A 24,763-nucleotide genomic window follows, 5' to 3' on the forward strand; every position below is an offset into this window, starting at 1 on the left:
GGGAGACTAAACACAGAATCACAACGGAGGTTTAATCTATCGCATAGCATGAGCCAGCCATGGCTCACTGCTGATACTATTTCTTTGAATTCAAGCCACATCTGCTCTACACTTACATTATTAATTTGGAATGAGTGGAGATTGTCTCTCAGGAAGGCGTCACGTGAATTTTTATCTGCTTTTTTGAATAGGTATATTTTTCGCTTATTTTTGGAGGATTTGGGGATTACAATATTCAATCCCACTATGACAACCCTGTATCAGTTTTGATGCTCATTATTAACTCAGGATTATTTGTTGCTAAGAGGTCAGTGTGTTTTCAGAACTGTTCAGTATTTGTGTGGGCTCATGAACTAACTGCTCAAAATAATTTTCAGAGAATGTGTTTAGCACAATTTCGGATAATATTTTATGTGTATCTATGGAATTAAACATGTATTTTTGCAAACACTTCGAGGGTAAATTAAAGTCGCCACCAACTATTATTTTATGAGTCGGGTACATGTTTGAAATCAAACTCAATTTTTTTTAACCTTTCAGCAACTGTATCATCTGAATTGGGAGGTCGATAAAAGGATCCAATAATTATTTTATTCCAGTTGCCAAGAATGACCTCTACCCATACTAACTCACAGGAAGTCTCTACTTCAATTTCGCGACTAGTTGAACTACTTCTAACAGCAACAAACACGTCACCGATAACCATGTTCAGCCTATCCTTTTGGGACACCATTAGGTTCTTTGCAAAAATTTCAGCTGAGCTTATGTCTGGCTTTAGCCAGCTTTCAGTGCCTATAATGATTTGAGCATCAGTGCTTTCTATTAGCACTTGGAGGTCTGGTACTTTCCCAACACAGATACGACAATTTACAACTGTTATACCAATGGTTCCTGTATCTACGTTCTTCCTGTGTTCATCCTGCACTCTTTGTGACTGAAGCCCTTCTTTTGTTTTGGTGAGACCCTCAAATCTAAAACACTGCCCAGTCCATGCCCCACAGCCATTGCTATCTGTGTAGCCACCTCCTGCGTATAGTGGTCACCTGATCTATTCAGCAGAAGCTGAAACCCAACCACCCTTTGGCGCAAGTCGAGGAATCTGCAGCCTACATAGTCACAGAACCATCTGAGGCTCTGATTCAGACCCTCCACTCGGCTCTGTACCAGAGGTCTGCGATTGGTCCTGTCGACTATGCTGCAAATGGTCAGCTGTGCTTTCATCTTGCAAGCAAGAATGGCAGGCTTTACCACTTCTGTTAGCCACTTGAAACCAGAGAAAATCTGTTCTGATCCTAAGTGACACACATTATTGGTACCGGTGTGAGCAACCAACTGCAGTTGGCTGCACCCTGTGCTGTTTATGGAATCCGGGAGGACCCTTTCCACACCTGGAATGACTCCACCTGGTATGCACACTGAGTGCACATTGGTTTTCTTTCCCTTCTTGTCAGCCAAGTCCCTAAGAGGCCACATAATTCACCTAATGTTGGAGCTCTGAACTACCAATAATCCCACCCTCTATGACTGCTCGGATCTTGCAGGCTGAGTGGTTTCCTCTGAAACAGGACAGGCAACAGCATCTTCTGGCTCAGTGACAGTGTCATCCACAGACAGCACCTGGAACCTGTTTGTCAAACAAACCAGGGAGGCCTTATGTGGGGCCGCCAGGGAAGTCTTTTACCGCGTACTTCGCCCCAGTGCGATCTCCCACTTGATCACAGGTGAGGGGTCAACCTCAAGGTGAGCAGTAACTGGGTTGGCCACCGGTGAGGACCCATCAGAGGACTCAGATATGCTGGACGTCCGTTGGATCCCCACAGCAGTGGCACCCATCCACTGCAGCCTCAAGTTGTGTAACCGAAGCCATCACAGCCTGAAGCTGAGAGTGAAGTGTCACTAACTCAGCTCACATCTGCACACAACAATCACAGTCCCTGTCCATACTAAAGACCATGGAAAACTAAACTATGCAGATAAACTGACTATCAGCACGTGCTGCACAACTCTACTGTAGACCCTGTTGAAAACACAGGAACTGTGTCTAATAATATGCAGATATTCAAAAACCTAACTACCGAAGCACTCAGGTGAAACTAAATAATTCACCCCTGATTAGTAACTTGTAATATGTCATAAATTATGTCAATACGAAAGCTAGTTGTCTCTTACTCCCATTATTACAGTTAACAAGTAGTATGTGTACCAAATTTCCAAATTTGGTTGAAACTGTCCACCAGTTTAGGAGGAGATGTGGACATACATATGCGGCACACTCACATGTGTGTTCAACACATTATATTAGAAAAATATCTCTCGTCTTCTCTCTCTAAGTCAGTCTCCTCCTCCATCTGTCTCTCTCCCCATGTCTCTGGCGATTTCCTCCTCCCCTCTCTGTCCATCTCCTTGTTGTCTTCCCCTCTCTGCTCTCTGTCCATCTATTCCCCCCCACCCACCCACCCACCCCCCCGTCCTCTTTCTGCCCACCTCCTCCTCCCACTATCTTCCTGCCCATCTCCTCTTCCCCACATCTCTCTATCAATCTCATGCTGCCTGCTGCCACCTTTCTCTTTTGCCATCTCCTCCTCCCTACATTTTTCTTCACAGCTCCTATACATTGAGTGCGAACAGGCGCAAGTCACTCAGTGCCTCCTGTATGTGGTGAACAGCAATCTATCGTAATTTATATTGTTGATATTTCTGCTCTGATATTCCGTTGTAACAGAATACATTACATTTTGCATTAATACCAAATGTGCTACGTAAATTTTTCCAGTCTTTATCTTGCAAATACATCTTGAATTCTTAAATTCCTTTTTCATTTAACATCCCTGTTGATTTCCAATTCTTTTTATTTATGTCGCGTGGCATAAAATGAAAGAAGCTGTTGATAGTTGTGACCTGAGGGGTCATTAACTTTAAGAATTACACTATTAGCTTGCATTCCTCACGTGGCAATAAAATTTTGTCAGTAGCATTGCTTCTGGCTCCTATAACTCTTGTTGGAAATTAGGACTGTTAAACTGTGTGAATGACAAGAAACAGAAGTACAGCTCTAGTCAGATATCAAGTAAAAATCTCCACATGACATTACCTCATTCTGTATATAAGTTAGGAGGTTTAACAATACATTCAGCTAATTCATGAATAACTCAAATTTACCTTACGGAGCCCTATGTACTGTGACTATTACTGTTAACTTTCCATGAAATTTTACTGTGCAGCCCCAACTTCAAAATGCTCAAAACTGCAAAATCTAAGAGTATCAATATATATATATATATATATATATATATATATATATATATATATATATATATAAGATGATGAGACTTACCAAACAAAAGCGCTGGCAGGTCGATAGACACACAAACATACACACAAAATTCTAGCTTTCGCAACCAACGGTTGCCTCGTCAGGAAAAAGGGAAGGAGGGGGAAAGACAAAAGGATATGGGTTTTAAGGGAGAGGGTAAGGAGTCATTCCAATCCCGGGAGCGGAAAGACTTACCTTAGGGGGAAAAAAGGACAGGTATACACTCGCGCACACACACACATATCCATCCGCATATACACAGACACAAGCAGACATTTGTAAAGGCAAAACTCTTTGCCTTTATACACTCGCGCGCACACACACACACACACACACACACACACACACACACACACACACATCCATCCGCATATACACAGACACAAGCAGACATTTGTACAGGCAAAACTCTTTGCCTTTACAAATGTCTGCTTGTGTCTGTGTATATGCGGATGGATATGTGTGTGTGTGTGTGTGTGTGTGTGTGTGTGTGTGTGTGTGTGTGTGTGTGTGCGAGTGTATACCTGTCCTTTTTTCCCCCTAAGGTAAGTCTTTCCGCTCCCAGGATTGGAATGACTCCTTACCCTCTCCCTTAAAACCCATATCCTTTTGTCTTTCCCTCTCTTTCCCTCTTTCCTGACGAGGCAACCGTTAGTTGCGAAAGCTAGAATTTTGTGTGTATGTTTGTGTTTGTTTGTGTGTCTATCGACCTGCCAGCGCTTTTGTTTAGTAAGTCTCATCATCTTTCTTTTTAAATATATTTTTCCCACGTGGAATGTTTCCCTCTATTATATTCACAAGCAGATGTCTGTTTGTGTCTGTATATGTGTGGATGGATATGTGTGTGTGTGCGCGAGTGTATACCCGTCCTTTTTTTCCCATAAGGTAAGTCTTTCCGCTCCCGGGACTGGAATGACTCCTTACCCTCTCCCTTAAAACCCACATTCTTTCGTCTTTCCCTCTCCTTCCCTCTTTCCTGATGAGCAACAGTTTGTTGCGAAAGCTTGAATCTTGTGTGTATGTTTGTGTTCGTTTGTGTGTCTGTCGACCTGCCAGCACTTTCATTTGGTAAGTCACATCATCTCATGGAATGTTTCCTTCTATTATAACTATATATATATATATATATATATATATATATATATATATATATATATATATATATATCCATTCTTAGTGTAAATGACAACTCCTTATTTTTCCATGCCTCACCTGCAGTAACTGGATGCAGAGTTATATCCATCCACCTTCAGTAACTGAGGTAAATCCCATCTGGGAAAGCCTACATTGTATGATTTTCCTATCCAAACTTGGCATTCTTATATCGGCTGTCAAATAATGTTCAGAAACAAATATTACATGTAAGTCATTTCATCTGAACAAATCAGAAGTTCATTGGTTTTATTTTTTAATCCTTTAATATTTTTGTGCAATAGACTTATTTTATCCTTGTTTCCGATCTTTTCATGTTTCAGGCTCAAAATTTTCAGTTATGACACTTTTTTCAATACTAGTAGACTAAAATCTGAGTTACTATGAGGATATCCTTGAAAGTGGCAGTGCTCTCCCTTATAGATTCTGGTAGTGAACCAAACAATTTCCCTTTACACTTCCTACTGAAATGTAGGCCTTGAAAGATGTAAAAGTAAGATCTTGATAAAAATTCAAGATGTTGCAGAGACTGGCATCTTTCTTTAAATGTTCAGAAATGTAAAACTGTACTGTTCAAAAAACAGACAAAGAAACATGATATCGTATGACTGCAATGAGTCACAGGTGAAATTAGTCTAGACATAAAAATACATGGGAGTCACAATTTGTGGGGATGTGAACTGGAATAATAGGTAAAGAAGGTCAAAGACCTCAGTTCATTGGTAGGATACAGGGAATATACAGTCAGTACACAAAGGAGGTGGCTTATAAAACATTCATGTGATCCAACCTCGAATATAAGTATGTGGGATCCATACTATATAGGACTGACAAAAGATAGGCAGACACTAACACGGAAGCCAACCATCCCACAAAAGCATTCTTACAAAGTCTCAATAACCAGTATTAAATGAGGAAACTAGGAATATACCACAGCTCCCTACTGAAATGTGTCAGATTGGAATCTACTGGGTTGGCAAGCCTGGTACGAGTCAGCATCTCTGGGACACAGATGAGTCTGGATACATAGAAGAGTGACCATGTGTTGCCAGTGTCTAGAGAAACAGTACAGAGTAAGGGCCACAACTACACACATGGGTGTACATCATAATACACTACTACATACTATCTGTATTATGAGAACTGTTTTGAGTTTTAGCAAAGAAAGGAGAGTGCTCTTTGTCATGTTGTGGCAAATAAGAATAAACTGATGTTAAGTTTCAAATGGCATAAATCATTCAGGTATTTCATGTGATGTGTGTTATAACATCAAGTTTAACACATATATTTCAGAACGACACAACACATATAAGTCACAGAGTAAGTTGACAAGCAAGACATGTGTACACATTAGCATTCGAATGAGCACTGAGTCCCAGTCTAGCGGCCGCTGCTCAGCTGACCGCTTAGGTGGCGCAGCTGCTGCATGGCTTGCAGACAGCGCCACACATAGAGGATGCGCATAATTGCGCGGCGGCGCTTTGAATGATCGGCGAGTCACAACACTTTTCCCCCCTTTGAAATTGTTGCACTGGTCTTGATGGAGGTGTCCTGGAGATGGCTAACGTCCATAGGCATTGTTTGACTCACCGTAAAGTCTCGAGGAGGAGGCTTCCCGTACGTACGGAAGTGTCCCTGATGATAACGGGTCAAGATGACAGGAGACGTAGGGGTTGAATCTGCTGGGGCCCCATGCACCAATCTGCCCGTTGCGGCAAGTCCAGTTGATATGACAGGAGACATGGGCGATGTGTCAGCATCCGTTGGCGGAGGAGGCGAGTAGATTTGCTCTGACAGAGGATGGTCATCTGGTTCCTGCATGGGCACGTCTCCTGGTGGCGTCCGTTCTGGTGCTGGCATCACAATGACGGTGAGAGGGCTGCGTTGTGAGTATTGAGAGATTCCAAGATCCCGAGCGTCAGGTAGAGCCCAAGTTGGTGTAGTGGCATTCGGAACAGGCGTTGCTGGCACACGAGGCCGAATCTCATCCAAATGACACACTGCAACACCCATGTCCATCTGGATTTCATACAGGCGTCTGCCACGGTGTCTTAAGATGCGGCCCTGGCTCCACTTTGGCCGCCTGCCATATCCCCGTACCCAGACGAGGTCGTCGGCGGTGAACCGGCCAAGTGAAGGCACCCGCGGCCATAAGGTGGAAGGCCGCAGAAGATGAAGTAGTGTGTGCGGCTGTCGGCCATGTAAGAGCTCAGCTGGGCTGTGGTCGCCCATGGGGGTGAAACGATAAGACGCCAGAAACTGGAGAAGCGCATCATCAGCAGCAGAAGAAGTCAGAAATTCCCGCATCTGAGCCTTAAATGTGCAGACCAGTCGTTCAGCCTCACCGTTGGATTGTGGATGGAACGGAGGGGCCGTGACATGCATAACACCGTGACGAGCACAAAAATCCACAAATTCGAAAGAGGCAAATTGCAGACCATTATCAGTAACAAGAGTAGAGGGGAGGCCTTCCAAAGAAAAAATGCGGGCGAGAGCACTGGTGGTTGCCACGGTGGTAGACGACATGCAACGGACAATGAAAGGAAAGTTAGAGTAGGTGTCAATTTCGACGAGCCAATAACTACCTAAAAAGGGTCCCGCAAAGTCAGCATGAATGCGCTCCCAGGGCTTCTCAGGCGAAGGCCACGATGGCAAAGATGACTTCGGGGCAGTGGCCTGTGACGCACAAGGGCCGCAGGCAGCAACCATGTGTGCTATTTCAGAGTCAATGCCAGGCCAGTACACATGACGGCGCACCAGAGATTTTGTGCGAGACACACCCCAGTGCCCTTGGTGAAGGAGGCGCAAGACCGAAGCACACAAAGACGCAGGTACCACAACACGCAGTGAAGCATTGTCAGTGGAGAGGAGGATAACACCATCCCTAGCCGTGAGGCGGTAGCGCAAAGCGTAGTAGTTCCGCAACGGATCAGAAGTCTTAGCGGACGGGCGATCTGGCCAACCCTTCTGAATACAGCGTAAAACCCGGGAGAGGGTAGGGTCAGAGCCCATAGCAGCTGCCAGCCTGTCCCCAGTGATGGGGAACCCGTCCAAAACCCACTGCTCGGCAACATCCAGGTGGAAACACAAAAGTTCGTCCCTATCGAATGCCTGATCAGGACCCATGGGAAGGCGAGACAGAGCATCAGCATTTGCATGTTGAGCCGTTGGCCGGAAATGAATCTCATAATTGAAATGAGACAAGTAAAGAGCCCAACGTTGGAGGCGGTGTGCAGCCTTGTCGGGAAGTGACATTGATGGATGAAACAAGGAAACAAGTGGTTTGTGATCTGTAACAAGATGAAATTTGGATCCATAGAGAAAAACACCAAACTTATGGAGAGCATAAATAATGGCCAAAGCTCTTTCTCAATTTGAGAATACTTTTGTTGGGCATCCGTGAGCCTTTTGGAGGCATAAGCAATGGGTTTTTCCGAACCATCAGAAAAACGGTGTGCAAGGACTGCACCGACCCGTATTGAGAAGCACCTGTGGCAAGAACAAGATGTTGGCCAGGTCGATAAGGAGCCAGGCACGGGGCCTGTTTCAGCATTGTCTTCAATTTCTGGAAAGCCGCATTGCATGACGCGGACCAGTGAAAAGGCACTTTTTTATGCAACAGGTGATGCAAAGGCCGAGCCACTGATGCACCAGACGGTAAAAACTTGTGATAGTATGCTATTTTCCCCAAGAAGGCCTGCAGTTCCTTAACAGATGTAGGGCGAGGAAGGGCATCGATCGCAGCGACAGTTTGCTGAAGCGGACGAATACCATCCCGAGAGAGTTGAAACCCCAAGTACGTGATAGATGCCTCAAAAAATTGTGACTAATGAAGATTACACTTAAGACCGGCAGTCTGTAAGACATGAAAAAGTGTGCGGAGATTTTGAAGATGCTCTTCAGTGGTGGAGCCAGTGACAAAAATGTTGTCCATGTAATTGATACACCCAGGGACAGGGAGCAATAATTGTTCCAAGAATCGCTGAAAGAGAGCAGGGGCGCTAGCAACCCCGAATGGCAAGTGTTGGTATTGATAGAGGCCGATAGGCGTGTTAAGGACCAGAAACTGCCGGGAAGCAGCGTCGAGAGAAAGTTGATGATAAGCTTCTGACAGGTCAAGTTTAGAAAAATACTGGCCTCCAGCAAGTTTAGTAAATGATTCTCCAGGTCGAGGCATAGGGTAAGTGTCAATAAGGGATTGAGCATTTACAGTGGCTTTGAAATCACCATAGAGACGAATATCATCATTTGGCTTAGCAACGACAACAACAGGAGAGGACCACTCACTGGAAGTGACAGGAAGCAAGACCCCTGAAGCAGTGAGACGATCCACTCCTGTTTGACCTGATCATGAAGGGCCACAGGAATGGGCCGAGCCCGAAAAACTTAGGCCGAGCAGTAGGTTTGAGAGTGATATGAGCTTCAAAGTCGTTTGCATGGCATAACCCAGGAGAAAAATAGGGACAAAAATGTCGTCGACAAGGAATCCAATAGAGCATAAGGAATAGCATCAGAGATTATATTGACAGAGTCATCTATGGAGAACCCAAAAACGCGAAAGGCATCGAAACCAAAAAGATTCTCCGCATTACTATGGTCGACCACAAATATGGGAACAGTGTGAACGACAGATTTGTAAGATACCTCAGCATCAAATTGTCCCAAGAAAGAAATCTTCTGTTTATTGTAAGTCCATAATTGCCTAGTGACAGGTGACAGGATTGGAGAACCCAACTGAAGATACATCTGAGAATTGATGATAGTGACAGCAGAACCAGTATCCACCTGCATGCGAACATCTCAACCAAGGATTTGGACAGTGAGGAATAACTTCCCTGAAAGGGAAGAAGTGCAATTGACAGACAACACAGAATCAGAATCAGCGTCATGTTCATGAACATCATGTATGTGGTCGGATTTGCAAACGGAAGACACATGACCTTTCTTTTTGCAATTGTGACACACAGCCCAACGTTGGGGACAATCCTCGCGTGAATGTTTCGTAAAACACCGCGGACATGAAGGAAGTTGCCGGGGGTTTTGCTCCAGTTTCTTAGCAGGTTGTTTACGGCTACGCCGAGGCTGCGCGTGGGAGTGCACTGCGGCCACGTCGGCTGGCGGGGACACGCCGCACGCGTCGTCAGCAGCGCACAGAGGTTGTATTTCCCTGACATCACCCCATGCCTCTATTTGCGCCCCAGCGGTGCGAGAAATTTCAAAAGACTGCGCAATGGAGAGAACTTCATCTAGATTCGGATTCGCCAACTGAAGGGCATGTTGCCAAACTTCTTTGTCGGGCGCCGACCGGATAATAGCATCCCGTACCATGGAAATGGTATAGGATTCTTTGTGAATGTCAGTAACAAATTGACACTTTCGACTGAGGCTGTGAAGTTCAGCAGCCCACGCGCGATAGGATTGATGCGGCTGTTTTTGACAATGATAAAAGGCAACACGAGAGGCTACCACATGTGTTTGCTTTTGAAAATAGACAGACAGAAGTTAGCACATTTCAGAAAAGGACAAAGACGTAGGATCCTTCAAAGGAGCCAACTGCGACAACAACTGATACATTTGAGGTGGAATCGAGGAAAGGAACAGAGACTTACATGGTTGTTCGTTTGTTCGTCCGTGACATGAAATGCCAAGAAGTGCTGTCGAAGACGTTTTTCATAATCAGATCAGTCTTCCGCCGTCTCGTCGTAAGGAGGAAAAGGAGATATAGCCAACGACGAGAAACGCCCCACATTTGACGTCGCGACGAAATCGCGAATCGCCGCTGTTAGAAGCGTTTGCTGTTCAAGGAGATTTTGCAATAGTTGCTCAACAGTAGCCATGGAACCCTGTGGGTCAACGGTGAAAAGGAAAAATCCACTACCACGTTGCCAATTGTTATAACGTCAAGTTTAACACATATATTTCAGAACGACACAACACATATAAGTCACAGAGTAAGTTGACAAGCAAGACATGTGTACACGTTAGCATTCGAATGAGCACCGAGACCCAGTCTAGCGGCCGCTGCTCGGCAGGCCGCTTGTGGCGCAGCTGCTGCATGACTGGCAGACAGCGCCGCATGTAGAGGACGCACGTAATTGCACGGCAGCGCTTTGAATGATCGGCGAGTCACAACAATGTGTGACTATAGGATGCTAGGGGTGGACGTAAGTAAAATAAAAAGTGTAGAGTGCATGCGGTACAATATGGCCAATAGAGGTGCAGTCAGCTGAGAAAGCATGATATGAGCAGTAATGGTGGAGGTTGTGGGTGGGGAAATGCTGAGCATTAAGAGATATTGTTTGTCCATTTTCTGCGCTGACATGTGCACAACCTGCAATCTTTCTCAAACAATTTTGCAGAAACTGTTTGGTACAAAAATTTCTTTTTTGCATTACTTATAACTTTATGTGTCAACATCATGATAAAGTGCACGACATTTTGTTAATGGTCATAGTTACTGTGATATTTTACATTTAAGTAGCACACTGCCCAAGATTTGGAAAGTTTGCAATGAAAAACAGGATTCGCTATGATTTTGTGTTTGGTGCATATTACATCATATGTTGAAGCATATGAAATTTAGCTAAATTATTGAATTTTTTCTTAGACTTGGGAGGCGGTCTCTACCTGAAACTGGTCTTGAGAAAATCGATTTTAAGAAGTTCACTCATTTGCAAGCCAGAATGTAACGAGACATTAGTCCTTTCGAAACTGGCACCTTTACTCCTTCATTTGATCAATTTCTCCAAACATTGGGTGTAGTATGCAAACTGTGAATATATGTTTCATCAACATATATATGATAGATCTATCCTCTAAATTGTACATTTTTACTTTATTTACATAGTCAATATGTTTGCTGCATATTTCTAAACATTCCATTCGCATCTTCTTGTTATCTGTTGTTTTGGGCCACTTGGTAAATATTAGACATGTTAATTTTAAAAAAATTGTAAGTAATATACATACATTCAAAAAAAGAAACTGATGTACCAGAAGCCTAACTTGAGACATAGTACTATAATTAAGAAATACTTTCCTTAAAGGACATATTTTCTACTATTATGGGAAAACATGACTTGATGTGGAAATTGTGAGTTAGTCTCCACACAACTTACTCGTCAAAATCATCTAAATGTAAGATTTTTTCCTCTTTCTTCCACTTTTTTTCTAGAGTAGAGAAACTCTCAGAGCTATCAGCAAGTACTTTTTCGCCCTCTTTCTTTACTCTACTTATTATCCGTAGTGAAACATCAGTAGCAGCCTGAACTCATTTTATGATACTTTTTAATGGGATTTTTGTCCCTCATTTCCCTCTCCCAACATAAATTTAATTATATTGTAAACTATCTATTGTTTCTAGCTATGCAGAACTCTCCAGTGCCTACAGTGCCTGAGACCGTAATGTCATGTTGCATGTAGCAGAATAACCACTAGACAGCACTGGACAACAGACAGCAATTGATTGAAGTGGACTCACCTTCTGAACAAACAAATGAACTCACCCAGTCCTTAAGATGGAAATTCGTCATTGCACATTGGCCATGGTATCGTGGGCAGTCTCTACTAGCATGTGTCAAACCAATAATTCAAGCAATGCTAAATGGCAGGTGAGCAGTTAAATATCAACACTGATGCTTATTGCACTAACTGATATTACAAATGAATGCAGTTACTGTAGGTATCAAGGATTTTAACACAGGGTGGCACATGAAAAACTGGTCCAAAGTACAGATTCATCAAGCAGGCCAGCCTTCACAACAGGGGCTGAAAAAAAATGTGTTTCTCCATATCTCCACTCCACTGGAGGTAGGAGGTTATAAACCTCACAATGGTGATACTTGAGAAATTTGCTGTTTGAATGCCAAGTTTGGCAGAAATTGATCCAGGGTTTTGGGAGGTGATCCCAGACATATATTCATTCATACATACATACATACATACATACATACATGCGTGCATAAATACATGCTTACAGTCTAATGTGGTACATACATAATAAAAAAGACTCACTTCTCTGTAAATGGTCAACAGCTCTGGGGATTTTATGTGACGTTGCTGGCAAAGCTGTTGCTGATATAGTGCCAACTGCACTGTTATGTCCATTATATCGGAAGCCCAGTGTCCCACCATAATTAGTCACCAGAGGCCGCTGCAGAATGCCAGGAGCAGAATAGCACTGACATAATAATGGCCTGAAACAGTTACAACCAAACCAGCCTAAAGTTCTGAAAGAGTGCTTAATCACAGGCACAGTTATGTTTGCATTTGATACGGCAGTGTAAACTGAACAGCAGATGGCATCTTACCTCTTTTACATTCATAGATGGATTACAGAAAGAAAAATTGCCTCTGTGCTACAAATGGAGAGCTGCCATCAGTTTCACATTAATAGCCACCGTGCATGTCATCAGTACCCCACCAGTTACCGCCATCGCAGCAGTAACACCATTGCTTTCAGTGCTGCCATGTCCCCCACTGCCACCAATGTTGCCATCAGCACTGCAGCAACTGTAGCCTTCACCACCCACTTAGCTGTTGCTAACATCTTAGAAGACCCAATTGTACTGCCCTGCCAAGACAGTTTGCACTAGCTCTACTGCTAAAATAAAAAGAGCGTCTACAGTATCTTAACACTGGTACCAGAGAGACCGCTGCGTCCACTGTGCCTTGAGCTACCAGAATCGACACTACCACTGTAACTTTATGTTTTGTGTATATACAGTGTATTAGGAAGAATACATGCTTTACTTTCTAGGTGATTTAGGGATATACAGGGTGTGAAATTTAGTACACACAGTTCCACCATTGGTAGCAACAATGGCTCCAACCCCACTGGGCATCGACTCCATAACAGATATGGGTTCATCATTCTGAGCAACTTAATTCTATGCCAGAGTTCGTCAATCATAATGGCTGGTGGGTAGTAGCATGCCAGTCCCTCAGTAACTTATGACCACATATTCAATGTGTGAGAGCTGTGGAGAATATGCTGGCCAGGGCAGCAGTTAAACAGTAATAAGTCAGGTCAAGACAGTGGGGGTGACATGCAGTCTTGCATTATCTTGTTCAAGCTGATAGCTTGAAGACAATGAAGATAGGACATAGTCCCTGGCCTTAACATGTTGTTGTTGTTGTGGTCATCAGTACTGAGACTGGTTTGATGCAACTCTCCATGCTACTCTATCCTGTGCAAGCTTCTTCATCTCCCAGTACCTACTGCAACCTACATCCTTCTGAATCTGCTTAGTGTATTCATCTCTTGGTCTCCCTCTACGATTTTTACCCTCGACGTTGCCCTCCAATACTAAATTGATGATCCCTTGATGCCTCAGAACATGTCCTACCAACCAATCCCTTCTTCTGGTCAAGTTGTGCCACAAACTTCTCTTCTCCCCAATCCTATTCAATACTTCCTCATTAGTTATGTGATCTACCCATCTAATCTTCAGCATTCTTCTGTAGCACCACATTTCGAAAGCTTCTATTCTATTCTTGTCCAAACTATTTATCGCCCATGTTTCACTTCCATGCTGGCTACACTCCATACAAATACTTTCAGAAATGACTTCCTGACACTTAAATCTATACTCGATATTAACAAATTAATCTTCTTCTTCGACCACCATCAGTTATTTTGCTCCCCAAATAGCAAAACTCCTTTACTACTTTAAGTGTCTCATTTCCTAGTCTAATTCCGTCAGCATCACCCGACTTTGTTCGACTACATTCCATTATCCTCGTTTTGCTTTTGTTGATGTTCATCTTATATCCTCCTTTCAAGACGCTGTCTATTCCATTCAACTGCTCTTCCAAGTCCTTTGCTCTCTCTGACAGAATTACAATGTCATCGGCGAACCTCAAAGTTTTTATTTCTTCTCCATGGATTTTAATACCTACACCGAATTTTTCTTTTGATTCCTTTACTGCTTGCTCAATATACAGATTGAGCAACATCGGGGAGAGGCTACAACCCTGTCTTACTCCCTTCCCAATCACTGCTTCCCTTTCATGCACCTCGACTCTTATAACTGCCATCTGGTTTCTGTACAAATTGTAAATAGCCTTTCGCTCCCTGTATTTTACCCCTGCCACCTTTAGAATTTGAAAGAGAGTATTCCAGTCAACATTGTCAAAAGCTTTCTCTAAGTCTACAAATGCTAGAAACGTAGGTTTGCCTTTCCTTAATCTTTCTTCTAAGATAAGTCATAAGGTCAGTATTGCCTCACGTGTTCCAGTGTTTCAACATATGAAAAATATAATGGCTGCTGTCCAAATTAGCAGTTATGCATGCCACAGGCGACCATGCTGCGTATCCAAAGACATCCAATACTGTTACACTAGGTATTGGGCACATCTATATTACTGACTATGCCCACCACAGGCAATCATGCTATATAGCCAGTGACACCTGACAGCATTACAACAGGTGCTGGGCCCATATGACAATGACAAACGCAATCTGCCAATGTTTGTTTTCCTCAGAGGCTCCACGCACAGATATGTCACTTTCAGGCTGCTGCCTTGAGGCGTAGTAGTGGCGGAGAATCTGCAGCATTGCGTCACTATAGGTGGAAGGCCAATGTGGAGATTCATCATCTGGCCTCGCCTATTCACACTGCAGACAGGTGGACAGGTGGCTGCTGCTTCAGCAGGGTCCGAGCAGCACACAGAGGGAAGGGTTTACTAGTTATTGGAAGCTCCAATGTCAGGCATGTTATAGAGCCCCTCAGGCAGATAGTGTTCAAAGCTATAAAGAAAGCCAATGTGCACTCAGTATGTCTCCCTGTGGGCCTCATCCGAGATGTGGAAGCAGCCTTGGCTGTGGCTACTGAGCATGCAGGGTGCAATCATCTGCATGTAGTGGTTCACGTCGGCACCAACAACACCTGTCGCATGGGTTCTGAGGTGATCCTCAGTTCGTACAGCCAGCTGGTGGAGGTTGTGAAGACTGCTGCTGCACACGTGGGGTGCAAGCAGAGCTCATAATTTGCAGCATCATTCAGTGAGTGGATCGGGGTCCTTTGGTTTGGAGCCAAGTGAAGGGTCTCAAACTAAGGTCTTGATGACTCTGTGACAGTCTTGGCTGCAGATTTCTAGACCTGTGTTATCGTAGGGGGATTTGTAGGACTCTCCTTGATAAGTCAGGGGTGCACTGCACAAAGGAAGGACCTACTTGAGTAGCAGAGTACTTGTGGAGAGCACGTGAGGGTTTTTAGGATAGGCAATAGTTTGATGTGCTCCGATGAACACTTGCCATTTGATGTGCAGTAAGAGAAATCAAACGGTATTCAGAATAAAGACACTTTGACTGTCACAAATTTATCCTTAAACTGTTGAAGTATTCATAATAAAGTTCCCGAATTTACTGTCCTCCAGGAAAGTTCTCATGCTCAAATTATTCTTGGGACTGAGAGATGGCTGAAACCCGAAATGAAAGCTCCGAGATATTTAGCGTGTTGCGGGACATATATTGGAAAGATAGACTATAGGCCATAGTAGGGGGAGTGTTGATTGCAGTTGACAAAAATATCGTTTCTACTGAGGTCGAAGGTGAGTGTGACAGTGAAGTCATCTGGTCACGTGTGACAGGTGTAGGTGAAACCAAGTTAATTATTGGATGTTTTTGATAGCCATCTGATTCTGCTGTGACAGTTCTAGTCACTCAAAGAAAGTCTACGGTCAATAAAAAGATCATGCAATACTGGTTGGAGGCAACTTTAACCTGCCGAGACTGGGTATGGATTCACTGCGGGAGATACAGACAGTCATGCGAAATACTTTTGAACATGCTTTCTGAAAACTCTCTTGAGCAGCTAACTTGGTAGCCCACATGCAATGGAAATACTTTAGCCCTTGTAGCTACAAATAGGCCAGACCTTATCGACAATGTCGGTATAAAAAGGGGATGAACAATCATGATGTCATTACAGTAATTATAATTATGAAAGTTAATAAATCAATGAATTGGCGTTACTTAGTTCCAATAAGATGGATGTAGAGGAATTATGGGCAAAGTTTAAGCAGATTGTAACCTGTGGTCTGGAGAGTTATGTGCCTAGTAAATAGATAAAGCATGGAAAAGACACACCATGGTTTAATAATGAAATTCAGCAGATGCTGAGGAAGCAGAGGCTGTTGCACTGTTGGTTCAAAAGGGAATGTATGAATGACGACAAGCGAAGGTTAATAGAGATTCGTGCATCTGTGAAAAGATCTATGCGTGAAGCATACAACAACTACCACTGCCACACCTTAGTAAAAGATCTGGCAGATAACCCCAGAAAATTCTGGTTGTATGTAAAATTGCTAAGCGGGTCTAAGGCTTCCATTCAGTCCCTTGTTGACCAGTCTGGCATGGCAGTTGAAGATACCAAAATGAAAGATGAAGTTTTAAATTTCATACTCAAGAAATCATTCACACGGGAGAATCATACAAGTATACTGTCATTTGACCATTGGGTAGACTCCTGTATGGAAGCCATACTAATAAGTATACCTGGCACAGAGAAACAACTGAAGGATTTGAAAGCAAATAAATAACCAGGTCTGGGTGGAATCCCTGTTCGATTTTACAAAAAGTACTCTAAAGCACTGGCCCCTTACCAAGCTTGCATTTATTGTGGATCTCTCACTCATCACACAGCCCCAAGTGACTGGATAAAAGCACAGGTGCCTTCAGCATATGAGAAAGAAAAAAGAACAGTCCCACAAAATTACAGACCAATATCACTAACTTCTGTTTGCTGCAGAATCCTTGAACATATTCTCAGTTCAAATGTAATACACTTTCTTGAGACAGAGAAGCTTATGCATACGAATCAGCATAGTTTTAGAAAGTATTGCTTGTGCAAAACACAGCTTGCCCTTTTCTAACATAATAGACTGAGAACTATGGATGAAGATCAACAGGCAGATTCCATGTTTCTAGATTTCAGGAAAGAATTTGACATGGTGCCCATTGCAGGCTATTAACAAAGATACAGGCATATGGAATAAGTTCACAGATATGTGAGTGGCTTGAAGACTTCTTAAATAATAGAATGAAGTATGTTGTCCTTGATGGTGACTCTTCATCAGAGACAGGGGTATCATCAGGAGTGCCCCAGAGAAATGTTTTAGGAGCACTGTTGTTCTCTATAAACATAAATGATTTGGCTGACAGGATGGACAGAAATCTGCAGTTGTTTGCTGATGATGCCACGGTGTATGGTAAGGTGTCGAAGTAGGAAGATACAAGATAATTTAAACAAAATTTCCAGTTGGTATGATGCATGGCAGCTAGCCCTAAATGTAAAAAAAAAGTAAGTTAATGTGGATGGGTAGGAAGAACAAACCTGTAATGCTTGGATACAGTAATAACTAGTGGCCTGTTTGTCACAATCAAGTCATTTAAATATCTGGGCATAACATTGCAAAGCAATAAGAGATACATGAGCATGAGAGAACTGTGGTAGGGAAGGCAAATGGTCAACTTCATTTATTGGGAAAATTTTAGGAAAGAGTGGTTCACCTGTAAAGGAGACCACATACAGATCACTGGTGTGACCTATTTTTGAGTACTGCTCTAATGTTTGGGATACGTACCAGGTCAGATTGAAGGAAGACATCAAAGTAATTCAAAGGTAGGCTGCTAGTTTTGTTACCAGTAGGTTTGAACAACACAAAAGTGTTATGGAGATGCTTCGGGAACTCAAATGGGAATCCGTGAAGGGATGGCGACATTATTTTTCAGAAACACTATTGAGAAAATTTAGAGAACTGGCATTTGAAGCTGACTGTTGAATGATTTTACAGCCACCAACATACATTACATGTAAGGACCACAAAGATGAAGAAAATGTGGCTCATACGAGGCATACAGACAGTTGCTTTCCCTCACTCTATTTGCGAGTGGAACAGGAAAGGAAATGACAAGTAGCGGTACAGGGTACCCTCCACCACGCACCGTACGGCGGCTTGTGGTGTATCTATGTAGATGTTGACGTAAGTGTTCAGAGACATAATCGAGAATTTTAGTAACAGTACAGTGCAACTGTCATTTGTTTACTTTGAATGGCCAATGATCATTTTTATAAGCCTAGTCAAGTATTTTTGCTAGGAACAGCAGATAAGCAGTTCTTAGCATTCAACTTAGGTGGTGAATGAACACCATTTATTTCCAACATGATGGATGTACAGGAAATATGGGCAAAGTTTAAACTGAGTGTAAATCATGCTCTGGAGAAATATGTGTCAAGTACGTGGATTATGGACTGAAGAGATCCACCATGGTTTCGTACCAAACCCAGAAAATGCTGACAAAGCAAAGACTGTTGCACTCTCAGGTCAGAACAGAACACACAAATGATGACATAAAAGTTAGCATGAGAAAGATCAATCATGAAGCATACAAAATATACTGTCATGCCTCAGCAAAAGATGTTGCTGAGAACCCTACAAAATTATGATCCTACTTAAAATCGCTAGACAGGTTGAAGGCTCCTATCCATCCGATCACTGACAGGTCTCGTGCGACAATGGAGAGAACAAAATGAAAGTTGAAATTTTAAAATTCGCATTTAAGAAATTATTCACACAGGAGAATTATCCAAATATATCATTGTCTGACCATCACTCAGACACCCTTATGGAGGATATAGTAATAGGCGTCCCAGGCATAAACAAGCAACTGCAAGAGTTGCAAACAAATAAGTCACCAGGTCCAGTTGGAATCCCAATTTGATTTTGCAGAGAGTACTCTAGGGTACTTAGGTTGCATTTATGTGTATCTCTCACCCAGCACAAAGTCACAGGTGACTGGAATAAAGTGCAGGTGACTCACATGTGTAATAAAGATAAAATAATAGACCCACAAAATTACAGACCCCTATCCTTAATATCAACTTGCTGCAGAATTCTTGAGTATATTCTGAGTTCAAATACAGTGAATTTCATTGAGATGGAACAGCTACTGTCCAAAAATCAGCATAGATTTAGAAATCATTGCTCTTGCAAAACTCATTTTGTGCTTTTCTCACATGACATCCTACAAACTATGAATGAAGGGCAAAAGGAACATTCCATACTCGTATAGTTCCAGAAAGCATTTGACATGGTGCCCCACTGTACACTTTTAACAATGGTATGAGCATCTGGACTAGACTCCCAGACATGTGAGCAGCTCGAAGAGTTTTTAAGTAATAGAAACCAGTATGTTGTCATTGATGGTAAGTGTTCATCAGGGACAAGGCTACTGTCAGGAGAGTCCCAGGGAAGTGTGTTGGGACTGCTCTTATTTTCTATATACATGAATGATCTGATGGACAGGGTGAGCAACAATCTGCAGCTGTTTGCTGATGGAACTGTGGTGTACAGGACAATGTCACTGCTGAGTGACTGTAGGAGGATACAAGATGACTCAGACAAAATTTGTAGTTGGTGTGATGAATGGCAGCTTGCTCCAAACGTACATAAATGTAAGTTAACGCAGACGAGTAGGAAAAACAATCTTGTAATGTTCAAATACAGCAATAGTATGGTGCTGCCTGACAGTCACATCACTTAAATATCCAGATTAACATTGCAAAAAGATATAAAATGGAACAAGCACATAATGATGGTAGTAGGACAGGTGAATGGTTGACATTGGTTTATTGGAAGAATTTTAGAAAATATGATTATCTTCTCATGGTTTGGATTCACAGTCATATAATATTTTTATCTTTTACAGAGTTACTTGAAATTGGCCCTAAGGCTGAAATTGCAATTGCAATAATAAATATTTCATACAGTCAATGGTGACTATGATGTGTTTTAAAAATTTTTTAGAAAAGTGTAGCTCATCTACAAAGGAGATCGTGTATAGAACATGCTAGTGTGACCCATTCTTGAGTACTGCTCGAGTGTATGATCCCCATCAAGTCTGATTAAAAAAGAATATTGAAAAGCAAGCCGCTAGATATGTCATGAATGTAAGACAAGAGAAGCTGAAGCTTGTGTGCAGGCACGTACACAGCTGTTTTTCCCTCACTGTATTCAAGAGGAAAGGAAATGACTACTAGTGATATGAGACAGTCTCCACTGTGCACCATAATGTGGCCTGACATGTATGTATGTATGTAGCTATAGATGTAGAAATGTTGGTACTCTTCTTTTTTTCAAATTTCATTTCAATGTTTTGGAGTCAGTTCGAAAGATTTGATTGTAATCAGTGGTTTGCAGTTTCTCTCATTCAAGTTTTGGCAAACTAAGATAGGAGTCTGGTGTGAAACATTACATCAAAAGTTTTTGACAAATAAAAAGATTAAAGTCCTCGTGATGTGATTTCCTTTGAATAAAGCTTTCCAGTCTGTTGTGTGACTGCTGGTTGGTGACACACTTTCTAATTTTTGTTTATTGTCAATATTTCAGCAATCATGGCCAAGAAAACCATCATAGCATTGATAACAGTGGAGATATTCTTTTTCTTCCCGTTTAAGGTTCTCCGTGTATCACATCAACTAACAACACATCACATCACTATTTGGTTCTGTATTAATTTTTTTTTCTCCACAGGATTACGATTCAACATTCCATCCTTCACTCAGTTCATTATATTGAAGAAAGAGATGAAGGAAGCAGTGGAGGGGCCGCTTATTACTCAGCTCTTGTATAGCTGAGATATTACACAGAAATCACCATTGTACGTACTAAACTTGCTTCACCCACCACCACCACCACCAGTGATCTTATGGTACTGGCCACTTTTCCACTCAATTACCCATGGCTGCCCACCCTCACAAGTGCATAATAGCCACAGTCTTGGGACAAGGTGTCAACATATGTTTTAGTCAAGGCTGAAAGCAGATGGCTGGCCAGTTACTGTAACAAGTTTTAGACATAATTGCCAACAGTCAGCATTCCACTGACATCTGCTGTACACCCGTCACAACTAATGCCCGTACAGCAAACCACTGAAATAGTAGCAGTTGAACATCTGGAAAACAACAGGAGCTGGGTATAAGTGGAACTACTGCTGACCGCTACATCACTTCTGGCAACAACATCACAACATCAGTGGGACCTTACCAGCACTGAAGCTCTGCCACTACAAAACGCGAATCAAACATACCCAGCACTTACATGTGTTCTCCAGCTCCCAGCATGCAGTAGTCACTGGTGGAGACCCCAATGGTGACCTGAATCCCCCCTCTAAAGCTCTAATACTGTCCAGAGTACTTCCACCCCATTGAGCCTATTAAAGACAAGGAAGGATTTAAAATCATTGCCAGGCATCAAAATGGACACAAAGGCCGATGTCATTGGGAGAGTACCACAAGTGTATAGTACACAGCCACATCTTCAGAGTAGCCAGAATCAGATCCACTGGTCACCAATCTATGTTATAATACTGCTACACTCCAGGCACGGCCAACACTTTGTGTTAAATATACTATGGATAAATGTTTTCTCACTTGTTCCACTATGCCTATGGCTATAGATTTGGCTCTTTTTTTATCAGAGTTTAAAGTTGACAATATTATGAAAAGGATAGATTGCTACTCACCATATAGGAGAGATGTTGAGTCACAGACAGGCACAACAAGAAGACTACTAAACACGTAACCTTTCAACCAGAAGGCCTCGGCTTGCAGTCTGTCCCTGGCAGTGGTCGTGTGTGTGTGTGTGTGTGTGTGTGTGTGTGTGTGTGTGTGTGTGTGTGTGGAAAGCTTACGTGTTTAGTAGTCTTTTTGTTGTGCCTGTCTGAGACTTGACATCTTCGCTATATGGTCATTATTCCATTCTGGATCTTTCATTGTCACAGTTTGTAATCTCCCCACGGAAAATTACCCTCTACCACGCAATAATTAATAATGGTCAATCAAATCATCCACATTTATTTATGTATGAAAAGTATCTGAGCAGATTTTCTAGTAATATATGCGCCGACAGCTCGTCGACGCCAAGGTATTTTTCGAGTACGTTTATTCTTTGGAATAACAGAGGTACACAGATGTATGCTCCATGGTCAATATAATTATAGATATAGAAAGAGAGATAGAAAGAGGAGAGAAAAAGGAACAGCTTCGGAAAGTATCGGTTGGAAGATTTTCGTATTGCAAAAGGAGATTTATTTACTCTTCTTCGCGATAAAGCGAGGCAGGAAAGTTTGTGCCGCTAGCGTGGTAGACAAAGAGAAAGAAGGACTTGTAAAAGTAAATTTCATGAGACTAAAAATCCACGGAAACAGAACATGTACGGAAATGGATTCAATATACAATTTTCCTCAGAAATAAGGTTTGTGACCATTTCATTTTAGATTGAATGGCGAATGCGTTCTCTGTCTGAATTGTTGATGATTGTCTGGGGCCTGTAATTAATTGGGAAGTTTCAGCTGTGACGAAGAGAGCCTGCAATCTCTGAGTTTTATTGAAATCGTCCAAAAAGGCTTCGTCCACATCTGAAATTTTAGATCTGTCGTAAACTGAACGAAGTGTTCAAAACGATCGATTTTTTCCCAACTGAATGCAGCGCTTAATAATAATAACGTATGTGAAGATCTTTTCTAGCAAGCCAGCCGCTGAATATTAAGAAGAAGGGCTCCACCAGAGATTTTAATAGGCTGATTTCATGTAACTTAAGACTTTCAGCAAAATCGATTTAAGTAGTAAGGGCATTCATTAGAATGGGCAATCCGTGACAGGACACGTTTTTGGACGTTGTTAAAATAATTTTGTTCTTTGTTTCATGTGAACTACGACGAGACAACTTAACGTGGAAAAGAGAAGAAATACACGCAGGCGCATTATTTCATCGACAAATAAAAGCAGCACGCTGGACGCAGAAAAAAGGCCAGATCTATAATTTTTTTGTAAACTTGATAGTATTGAGGAAGTAGTCGTAGATTTGAACATTTTCTAATTGTGTTCATAACAGAAGTAGTTTGATTCACTTGCCCTAGTTGCATTTACCTGTATAAGTACCATAACAAAGTAGCCACAGAAGTATTCGTGTGAAGGGAGATATATATATATCTTGACGGTAGAACATTTATATGGTTTTAACGAGGGCAATGTTTAAGACGAGTCAAGCAGAGCAGAGCAATACGCAACAGCCTTCAGCTGTGAGCACTGATGATAATGATGTAGTAAGGAGTGTTGTAGAACCGATCGCTACAGATAGCGCAATAGAACGCCCGGTAGACACGGCGGGAGATGTATCAGCCAGTACGCAACATGGATTAGACCCATTGGTCATTATCATGAGGCAGATGCAGATGTTAACGGAGACCGTGAATAATATGAATACAAAATTAGCCTCAGTTAATGAAGGGCAAAATGATTTGAATACGAAGTTAGCATCAGTTACGGAAGGGCAGGAAAAGCTGAAAGCTGAGATTAAGCGGCAATTACACGACAGTTTTTCCGAATTAGAACAACGGATAGAGGCGAAGACAAAGGAACTTAAAGATCAGGCCGAAGAGACGGAACGAAAATTAACTGCACAAATCGAATTGGTTAAAGCTCAATGTGAGGAATCTACTCACCGCGTACGTGTAGAAATGAAGGAGTACGTGGCTATTAAGATAGATACCGTACGCGAACAGGTGGAAATGGTTCCGCAATTAGTACAAAAGCAAGATGCCATGTCGTGTGCAATTGCGCAACTTTCTGAATTGGCACGCACGCAGACGAACATAAAGGAAAGTGTGGAACATCTGACAGAACGTCAAGACGTTATAGACCACCAGATTAATGTATTAACGGGTAAATTATCCGAAATCACATTAGAAAACAAAAGGCTAATGTGTGAAAACGTTGAGCATAATGTTAAAGAAGCATTCCAGAGTCTGTGCGGCAAACAGGAAGAGAATTTGTTTGCGAAAGGACTAGAGGAAGTGCGACAGCAGTTAGGTGCTGATCTCGAGCATTGGAAACAAACGATAGCAGAGTCGATAGGCGTTTCACAACAAGGCTCAGAACAAATGAATACCGGCCAGCAGCAGAAGTTGCCAGCGACTATAGAGCCAGTTACTGCACATTCGCACACAATACCGACTTGTGTGAGTAACTCAAATATTAAATTGCCACGAGCTAGTTGTTCGCGTGAAGTTTTATCTGACGGAGATTACGAAAGCCTTTGCCATGCCGAAGAAAAAATGATAAAGCATCGGCAATTTCAGATTTTTAATACTGACAAAAGGGGGGTCCATCCGATTGTTTTTATTCGAAGTTTTAGAGGAGCTCTACCCAGAAATTGGTCGGAGTGGCAGAAGATCAGTTTCGTTACTGGGTATATACAAGGTTCGGGGGCGATATGGGCATCGGATATGACTTC

General features: G+C 42.4%; 1 protein-coding gene across 4 annotated transcripts in view; it reads right to left on the bottom strand.

The window, feature by feature from the left end:
- The window catches only part of LOC126092543 (mitogen-activated protein kinase 15-like), a 217,596-nt gene that overhangs the window by 41,633 nt on the left and 151,200 nt on the right, over window positions 1-24,763 (bottom strand). For all 4 annotated transcript variants that reach the window (XM_049908198.1, XM_049908200.1, XM_049908201.1 and 1 more), the window contains one exon: window positions 12,479-12,660. In XM_049908198.1, coding sequence (XP_049764155.1) covers window positions 12,479-12,660 — 182 coding nt within the window. The remainder of the gene's footprint in view (window positions 1-12,478; window positions 12,661-24,763) is intronic.

Source organism: Schistocerca cancellata, chromosome 7, assembly GCF_023864275.1.
Source record: "Schistocerca cancellata isolate TAMUIC-IGC-003103 chromosome 7, iqSchCanc2.1, whole genome shotgun sequence".
In the NCBI taxonomy this organism is placed as follows: domain Eukaryota; kingdom Metazoa; phylum Arthropoda; class Insecta; order Orthoptera; family Acrididae; genus Schistocerca; species Schistocerca cancellata.